This window comes from Moschus berezovskii, chromosome 6 (genome assembly GCF_049115385.1).
Source record: "Moschus berezovskii isolate FMDL1 chromosome 6, NW_MosBer_1.0, whole genome shotgun sequence".
NCBI classification, from domain to species: domain Eukaryota; kingdom Metazoa; phylum Chordata; class Mammalia; order Artiodactyla; family Moschidae; genus Moschus; species Moschus berezovskii.
This window is the reverse complement of record NC_142465.1, coordinates 87,596,947-87,607,035: the sequence shown is the minus strand read 5'-3', so window position 1 is coordinate 87,607,035 and position 10,089 is coordinate 87,596,947. Positions and strand designations below refer to the sequence as shown.

At 41.2% G+C, this 10,089-nt stretch overlaps 1 protein-coding gene across 3 annotated transcripts in view; it reads right to left on the bottom strand.

The window, feature by feature from the left end:
• Positions 1 to 7,125: 7,125 nt before the first annotated feature.
• Positions 7,126 to 10,089, bottom strand: part of TM7SF3 (transmembrane 7 superfamily member 3) — a 47,819-nt gene continuing 44,855 nt past the window's right edge. For all 3 annotated transcript variants that reach the window (XM_055395100.2, XM_088837262.1, XM_055395101.2), the window contains one exon: positions 7,126 to 9,086. In XM_055395100.2, coding sequence (XP_055251075.1) covers positions 8,824 to 9,086 — 263 coding nt within the window. In that variant the 3' untranslated portion in view covers positions 7,126 to 8,823. The remainder of the gene's footprint in view (positions 9,087 to 10,089) is intronic.

The window sequence follows — 10,089 nt, the reverse complement described above, 5'->3', positions numbered from 1 at the left end:
AGCTATTTCAAATCCTGAAAGACAATGCTGTTAAAGTGCTGCACTCAATATGTCAGCAAATTTGGAAAACTTAGCAGTGGCCATAGGACTGGAAAAAGTCAGTTTTCTTTCTAATCCCAAAGAAGGGCAATGCCAAAGAATGTTCAAACTACTGCACAATTGCATTCATCTCACTTGCTAGCAGGAGAAGGAAATGGCAACTCATTCCAGTACTCTTGCTAGGAAAATCCCATGGATGGAAGAGCCTGGTAGGCTGCAGTCCAATGGGTCACAAAGAGTGGGACACGACTGAGTGACTTCACTTTCACTTTTCACTCATGCATCGGAGAAGGAAATGGCAACCCACTCCAGTATTCTTGCCTGGAGAATCCCAGGGACAGAGGAGCCTGGTGGGGTGCTGTCTATGGGGTCGTACAGGGCCGGACATGACCAAAGCGACTTAGCAGAAGCAGCACATGCTAGTAAGGTAATGCTCAAAATTCTCCGAGAGGCTTCAACAGTACTTGAACCACGGATTTAGAAAAGGCAGAGCAACCAGAGATCAAATTGCCAACATCTGTTGGATCATCGAAAAACCAACAGAATTCCAGAAAAACATCAGCTTTATTGACAACGCCAGAGCCTTTAACTGTATGGATCACAACAAACTGGAAAATTCTTCAAGAGATGGGAATACCAGAGTGCCTTACCTGCCTCCTGAGAAATCTGTATGCAGGTCAAGAAGCAATAGTTAGAACTGGACATGGAGCAACACACTGGTTCCAAATCGGAAAAGGAGTAGGTCCAGGCTGTATATTGTCACCCTGCTTATTTAACTTATATGCAGAGTACATCATGCAAAATGCCATGCTGGATGAAGCACATGCTGGAATTAAGATTGCTGGGAGAAATATCAATAACCTCAGATATGCAGATGATATCACTCTTATGGCAGAAAGCGAAGAAGAACTGAGGAGCCTCTTGATGAAAGTGAAAGAGGAGAGTGAAAAAATAGGCTTAAAACTCAACATTCAGAAAACTAAGATCATGACATCTGGTCCCATCACTTCATGGCAAATAGATGGGGAAACAATGGAAACAGTGGCTGACTTTATTTTCTTGGGCTCCAAAATCACTGCAGATGGTGACTGCAGCCATGAAATTAGAAGGTGCTTGCTCCTTGGAAGAAAAGTTATGACCAACCTAGACAGCATATTAAAAAGCGGAGACATTACTTTGTCAACAAAAGTCTGTCTAGTGAAAGTTATGGTTTTTCCAGTTGTCATGTATGGATGTGAGAGTTGGATCATAAAGAAAGCTAAGTGCCCAAGAATTGATGCTTTTGAATTGTGGTGTTGGAGAAGACTCTTGAGAGTCCCTTGGACATCAAGGAGACCCAACTAGTCTATCCCAAAGGAAATCAATCCTGAATATTCATTGGAAGGACTGATGCTGAAGCTGAAGCTCCAATACTTTGGCCACCTGATGCGAAGAGCTGACTCATTGGAAAAGACCCTGATGCTGGGAAAGATCCAAGGCGGGAGGAGAAGGGGACGCAGAGGGTGAGATGGTTGGATGGCATCACCGACTCAATGGACATGAGGTTGAGCAAGCTCTGGGAGTTGGTGATGGACAAGGAAATGTGGCGTGCTGCATTCCATGGGATTGCAAAGCATTGGACATGACTAAACAACTGAACTGAACTGAACTGAAACAAAGAAGAAAGCTCATTAGAATCGGCATTCCCTAAGAGCTTGTCCTTATCATGTTTGTATGTAACCCTGAACCTCAGCACATTGCTTTGATTTGTATAAATAGCTGATGATGAGCTTGGTTGCTTTCAGTGCCAGAGGATTTTTATCTCTGATTTTGGTACCACTCAGGGATGAAGTGATCCGTCCTGTCAAACCAAAAGCTGATGTGAGAGAAAATGAATTTCTCAAATATTAACTTCCCCTAGAATGTGTTCGTTATAAGACCTAGCTCAATAATTGTAAGGTTTTTGTTCCCAGCTCATGCCGACTCGAGACATAGATATTATGCAAGAGGTGAAAAACATCTCTATTCAGTAGAGCAAAAATCACTGGTGTGTTTTACGTGATATACACCACCCATGGAGAAGCAGGGAGCTTAATACATTTTCTTCCTTGCTGTTTGCAGCTGCTTCTGATCCTCTGCCCCTCTCTCAAAGCTCCCGGATGCTAGCACGAATCCTGCACCGTGACTACAGGCAGGCTGAGCACATTGAAGCTAATCTGGGCAAAAGATAATCCATTAGAGGAGGAGCCATGAAACCTCATGTGAAATAGTCTTTTTCCTCCTTAAGGACTTCAAAGGGAAAAGACTTAAAAAAAAAAGTGGCCATTTATTAACCTCCTTCCAGGGGAAGTAGTGTCACATATATTATTATACTTGTGTGTACAGGACTCTGGAATAGAAGGAGTGATTCCAAGGGTCACAGCTTGTGAGTCACTGGGATTCTGACCTACCTGCTAGGGAATGATCGCTAAATTCTAGGGTCTTGGGAGGAATCAGTTCAGTTCAGTCGCTCAGTCGTGTCCGACTCTTTGCGACCCCATGAATCACAGCACGCCAGGCGGGAAAAAGGTAAATAAAAAAGGCAAGGTGTGCTCCGTGCAGTTTTGTAAAACAGTTAGAATTTAATGAGGAAGAGAAGACTGACAATGAAGACAGAACTTTCATATAATCCAGCAATCCCACTTCTAGATATATACACACAAACACTCACACAAAAAGGAAAACAGGATAAAAAAAAAATGACAACCTCCTGTCTGGATCAGCTGCTCAAAATGACAAGAGCTGAGAATGGGAGAGCTGATTCTCCCAAGCACCAAAATGAAGGGCTATAATGACTGGTGGGCGTACAAGTGAGATTCCACTGGGGCATCTCCAAAATGAGACGGGAAGGCCTCCAGGCTCTGTTCATGCTTTTCCTCTACATGGAATGCACTGTGCCTCCCTGTGGTCCTAACTCATCTTCCAGTGAAAGTGAAACTGTTGGTTGCTCAGCCATGTCTGACTCTTTGTGACCCCATGGACTGTAGCCCACCAATCCCTGTCCATGAGATTCTCTCGACAAGAATACTGGAGTGGGTTGCCATTCCCTTCTCCAGAGGATCTTCCCGACCCAGGGATCAAACCCGAATCTCCCACATTGCCGGCAGATTCTTTACCATCTGACCCACCAGGGAAGCCCTCATCCTCCAGCTGCTGTTATTCAGTCACTAAGTCGTATCCATGCGATCCCATGGACTGCAGACGTCCTTCACTGTCTCCCAGAGTTTGCTCAAACTCATGTCCATTGAGTCGGTGATGCCATCCAGCCATCTCATCCTCTGTCATCCCCTTCTCCTCCTGCCTTCAATCTTTTCCAGCATCAGGGTCTTTTCTAATGAGTCAGTTCTTCACATCAGGTGGCCAAAGGATTGGAGCTTCAGCTTCAGCATCAGTCCTTCCATGAGTATTCAGGACTGCTTTCCTTTAGGACTGACTGGTTTGATCTCCTTGCAGTCCAAAGGACTCTCAAGAGTCTTGTCCAGCACCACAGTTTGAAAGCATCAATTCTTCGGTGCTCAGCCTTCTTCATAGTGGTGCAACTCTCTCAACTGAACACGACTACTGGAAAAACTATAGCTTTGACTATATGGACCTTTGTCGGCAAAGTGATGCCTGAGTTTTAATACACTGTTTTTGTTCGTCATAGCTTTCCTTCTAAGGAACAAGCGTCTTTTCATTTCATGGCTGCAGTCACCATCCACAGTGATTTTGGAGCCCAATTAAAATCTGTCACTGTTTCCATTTTTTACCCTTTTATTTGCCACGAAGTGATGGGACTACCTTACCTACCTCCTGAGAAACCTGTATGCAGGTCAAGAAACAATAGTTAGAACCATTGTTCTAACTATCCATTGTTCCATGGACTGGTTCAAAACTGGAAAAGGAGTATGTCAAGGCTGCATGTTGTCACCCTGCTTATTTAACTTATACACAGGTTACATCATGTGAAATACCCGCTGGATGAAGCACAAGTTTGAATCAAGATTAACGGGAGAAATATCAATAACCTCAGATATGCAGATGACACCACCCTCATGGCAGAAAGTGAAGAACTAAAGAGCCTCTTGATGAGGGTGAAAGAGGAGAGTGAAAGAGCTGCTTAAAATTCAACATTCAAATAATGAAGATCATCCTCCAGGTCTCCACTTAAATGTCATTTCCTCAAGGAATTCTTCCCTGGCATCCCAGGTTTCACCTCCAATTCCATGGTGAATTTCCATTGCGTATTGTATTTCTTTTGTGTAACTGTTTTAGTGTCTGCCTCATCACATGCTAAGCCCTGAAGCAGGGACTGGGCCTGATTTTTGCCAATGCCTGGCACTCAGGAACTTAACAAAATATTGCATGGATGAGTGAAGGTGAGGTCCAAATAAGAGTATTATGATATTACAGTTTTTAAAATCTTGTCTCTGGTGCTGATGTAGCTTGATCCAGAACTGCCAGCTTCCCCAGTGCTGTGATTATAGGGTCCCTGGTGAGTCCAGGTTTCCACTAACTTGAGCCCCTCTCTACCTCAGTTTCATAAAGAGTGGTCCTTGCAAAAGCAGTAGCCAGACTGCACAGGTGTCTTCCAATCAACAAGCAGGATTAAATGGACTTGTAAAGTGTAGTCTTTGCCAGGGTTGCCATAACAAAAATACCACGGACCAGGCGGCATCACATCAGAAATTTTCTCGGTTCTGAGGCTGCAAGTCCAAGATCAAGGTTGGTTTCTTCTGAGGCCCCTCTCCTCTGCGGGCTGGCAGCCACCATCTCACTGTGTGCTCACACCTACTTTGTCCCAGGGTCCTTGTATGTTCTAATCATTTTCAGATTGGATTAAGGGCTCACCCTGATGGTCTCATTTTCACCTAAGTGAAAGTGTTAGTTAGTCAGTCATGTCTGACTTTTTGCAGTCCCATGGACTGTAACCCACCAGGCTCCTCTGTCCACAGAATTCTCCAGACAAACCTACTGGAGTGGGTTGCCATTTCCTACTCCAGGGGATCTTCCTGACCCAGGGATCAAACCAGGGCCTCCCGCACAGTGGGCAGATTCTTTACTGTCTGAGCCGCCACCAGGGAAGCTCGGTTACCTAATTAATTAACTCCTTAATAAGGCCCTCTCTCTCCAAATGGGCTTCCGCGGTGGCTCAGACGGTAAAGAATCTGCTTGCAATATGGGAGAACCCTGCAATGCAGGAGACCTGGGTTCAATCCCTGGGTCAGGAAGATCCCCTGGAGGAGGGCATAGAAACCCACTCCAGGATTCTTGTGTGAAGAATCCCATGGATAGAGGAGCCTCATGGGTTACAGTCCGTGGAGTTATAGTCAGACACTACTAAGCAACTAACACTTTCACTTTTCACTTATCTCCAAATATAGTCACACTCCAAAATACTGGCAGGTGAGGGCTTCAACATATAATTTTTGGGTGGGTGGCACAATTCAGGCAGCCTTGCTCCTCAGGACTGGATCACAGTGGGAAAGCCTACAGTTTTCTGGAAATGAGAGCCAAGAATTCTGGGATTTTAATGAAAGTTAATAACAGGTATCAAGTATGTCATCAAAGAGTGAACCTGATACCAAAAAATTCACTACAAATGCTGCTGTGGTGAAATACTTACGGAATTGGAAACTAAATATTATATACTTTATAATGAATATAAAATGGTCCATGACTGTAACTTGGAAAAACATGTTTTCACTGTGTAAAATTAACACCTTCCTAGAAGAGATTATGGCAATATTAGGAGCATAGGAGCTTCCTAACAATTCACTAACAGAAGAAAATTGAAAAAAAAATCAATGATTCACATTTTCATCACAATAAGAGAGTAAAGCACATTTGGACAGGGAGTTCTCAAATTTCGGTCTGGGCACTATTACTTGATAACTGTGACTTTATATAATTTACTCCTTAAGAATTTCCTCAAGTACAAAATAATATGATTACATGTTAAGATCAGATAACATTGTATCTAAAGTCCATTCCTGCTCTAACATTGTAGCAATTTCTTTGTTAGAATCAGTTTTGTATCCCACTTTAAATAGAACTCAACAGGTCTATAGCACTGGTAAGCTGCTGTGGTTTGGCAACCTAATAGCTAATCCATAATAGGTTCAGTTCAGTCTCTCAGCCGTGTCCAACTCTTTGTGACCCCACGAATCACAGCATGCCAGGCCTCCCTGTCCATCCCCAACTCCCGGAGTTCACTCAAACTCATGTCCATCGAGTTGGTGATGCCATCCAGCCATCTCATTCTCTGTCCCCGTCTCCTCCCGCCCCCAATCCTTCCCAGCATCAGAGTCTTTTCCAGTGAGTCAACTCGTCGCATGGGTTAATCAGAACTAAAACATTTAAATGGTAGAAACAAGTTTCTGACAACACTATTATTTTTCTGTTTGACTCAACTAAAGTACTAATGACATCAACACAAACTAATGCATTAAAGACAACAGCGTTCCTTCTAATAAAGGATATAACCTTTAACACATAACCCCAGATTTCCTTCATTTCCTATCATTCCATTTATGCTTAAACTGATTTTTTTTAACATATACATGTATCCTTTTTAAATTCTTATCCCAATTAGGTTGTTACGTAACATTGAGCAGAGTTCCCTGAGCTATAAAGTAGGTCCTTGCTGGTTATCCATTTTAAATATAGCACTGTGTGCATGTATATCTCAAACTCCCTAACTATCCCTCCCCTTCAATTTTCCCACTCCCCACCCCCACACCGTCCCACAACCATAAATTTGTTTTCTGTTTCTGTTAAACTGATTTTTTGAAATAAAGAATTATTTGTTCAAGTTAAATACTTTTGTGTTTATAGCTATGAAACTGTCTTCATGTCTTATTACTTTTGTACAAATACAGTTGGTAAAAAATTTTATAAGAATTTTAAAATAATGAGACTTTTGCATTTGTTTCAAAATAGGTATTTATTATTAAAAAATTAAACAAACTCGCTTATTACCCACAAATTATCATGAAAAATTTTAAACAATTTGTCTCCCCCGTCCAAGAAAGTATGTTTTGTCTTTATAATCTTTATTGGCAGATGTTTTGATGGTATAGAAAAAAAACACAAATATTCCATGTCACTTTGTTAGAATTTATGATACAGCAGAATACAGAACCTCTATGGTGAATCATAAAAAAAAAACCCACATTTTTTTCCTTCAAGTGTTTTTTGAAGTGATATAAACAGTGAAGATTACAAAATAAATAGTAAACAAACACCTGTGTAATTTCAATTTTTCAATGCAAGAAATTATTATACATTTTTTTTTCATTTTTGTTTCAGCCTTTCCATAACACTTTCAAGAGCAAAGTTGAAGTTTCCAGTTACCGGAAGCATTGAAAACCTACTGTATATTGAAAAACCTGTAAAAGCAGCATCATTTAAATAGTGGTTAACTCACAAATAGGAGTAGGGCAACCATAACCAACCTCACAGCTACTCAGGCATCTCAGTCACCAGGTTCAGATACAAGGTAGAACCCTGGTGGGGACTTTTGACAGTTGTTAGAAGGCCACGAGGAGCAAGGGTGCAGCCCAGGGCATCTGGGTGCTTTCTTACGGTGTAACAAAGTCAGAACTGAAGGGACTCTCCTTACAGAACCCAAGGGCCTCACTGAAAGCAGCTCTATACAACACCTAAATCCTTTCTCTCCCCTCATCAATTTACAACACAGACAGGACAAAGATTTCATACTGAAATTTTTGAAATTGTACCAATGCTCCTACAACTAATTTAGCAGAAGGAACTACAAAGTGCAAATATTCTAAAGGTTTCCTTATTAATGGGACTATAGATGAAGCTAGGAGGCAATTTATCTCCCCAAAATAAAACAATTTATATGTCATTGAATACAGTCTAAATTAGAAATCAGCTGTCAAAACTATTTTAAAAGGTTTTGAAAGGAAAAAAAGTAATTTTTTCATCTGGAATATAAATAAGTCATCCATATAAGAGCTTTATTATCTATATAAATTGACCTCTTTTCAAATGATTGAAATATTTCAGCTACTTAAATTACCATTTTAAGCAATAAAAGGCAAAGATGACGGGGTACCAACTCAACTATACATACACTTAAAAATGATCGATAGGGTAAATATTATTTTATCACAAAGATAAACAAAAGGGTAATTTTTGATAATATATGGTATTTATGTGAAACTAAGTGATTAGATTGCTTGTAGTCACAAAATAAGTTAGTTCTCCCCCCTTTGTACTCTGAAGTTCAAAGGTGCAATACCAAAACCCCAAAACTACAAACACAGTGGCAAATAAAAATTTATTTAAATAAAACCGCCCTCCATGCCCTGGTCCCCAAGTTTAGACAGACTTAGGTGAGAGAATTGTTCAAGGAGTTTAAAAAAAAAAAGCAGAAGGCAAAAAAACCCACCATGGCTTTACAGAACAATTAATTTTTAATTTCTTTTTTTTAAAGTGTATCTACTTAATGGAGTAAGTTGACACATAACTTATAAACCAAAAATGTAATTTCTCAAGCATTTGGTAATAAAGAAAAACCTTCTTACCACCAACATTATGACCACCTTCCTCACTCTCACTTAGAATTACTGCCATCTCCCAGACATGCCCTTACCCTCTTTCAATAAAGAGACCACAGTACTGTACAAAGCACGGATGCAGAGCCGGTTCCCTAGCAGACTTGCCCCAGAGACGGCTGAAGCAGCCGGGCAGCAACACCAAACCTGAGACGGCACCTGGATTGTACTTCTAGACTGCCCTGACCAAGCGTTCCGGCATCTACAGAAGCAGGGGCGTTCTCTCTCCTGCTGGCTGTTCCTTCTGGAAGAGCCCTTTGAGCTCGGCTAACCGGCTGAAAAGTCGCTCTCTCAGTGGAGGGATGTGGTAGCTGGGGTCCAGAATGTTCGTCACTCTGCGGTCACGCTCTCGCTTCCATAACTTGTATGGGTGCGGAGGGAAAAACGGCTGCCCTCTTTCTCTTCGAATCTGTAGCGTAATTCCACTTACAGCCAGCATCCCCCATACTGCCAGGACAATAAAGTCTACAGAACAGCAGAAAAGCACAGTTTGAACTCTTGTATTTTAAAACCTAGCACAGATGTTAAGACAACATTTTATAGCCTCCATCTGTATCATCTTTTCTCAGTTAATACTACGCTTTCTATTGAGTATGTGCAAATACATGTGTATTTCCTCACTTACAAGCCAGGGAAAAAGCAAGGAAACTATGGTCTTACATTTCAAGATAGGAATTTCCTATTACAGGCATTTGAAAGTCCAGACAGAGTTATAAAAGAATCAGTTGTTTGGAGCCTTGGCATTCCAGTATTTTATGACTACAGGCATAGTGCTCACAGGCAGAATTGTTTGTTGTGTTTTTCCAGAGTGGGGAGGAAAGGCAGTGATCTCACAGACATACAACATGGAACATCAGAGACCACCATGCTCTTCTTTTCCCATTCCATACTGTATGGGACCCCACCCCACTCATATCGAGTAGATATAGAAATGCATGAAGAGATTCAACAAATTGTACTGAGCTTCCAGTAAAAGATTTGGCCAAATACTGAAACTTCCATAACACGTGGATTTCAAGGTCTCTACCATCAAACTCTTAAACAATGAGGGCAGGTTCAGAATAGCAGAGGGAAAAAGCTGACCTTAAATCTTCATAACGTTGCAATCATGCTTCTGTACCTTCAATTCTAAGTCTTTCTTTACCATCCTCCCTATTTTAACATTCTGAAACCAACATATCTTGCAATCTTTGTGAACATTTGATTTAGCAGTCATTTTTTTCCTTCAAAAACTTAATGGAAAATCTTCAATGGGTAGACTCTTACAATTGAGGAAAAACACAACTACTGATTGAAAACCACTTTCTCTTTTTATTAGCAAATTATGTGCTTCTTCATAGGAAGGAAACAAGGGAATAACTTAAAAAATCAGGTTGTCCTTCTCACTCCTCACCCTACCCTCAACTCATAAGGTGCCAAACAGCTTTATTCTCAGCATTTTTCTGACAACTAGGAATGACTAGATAAA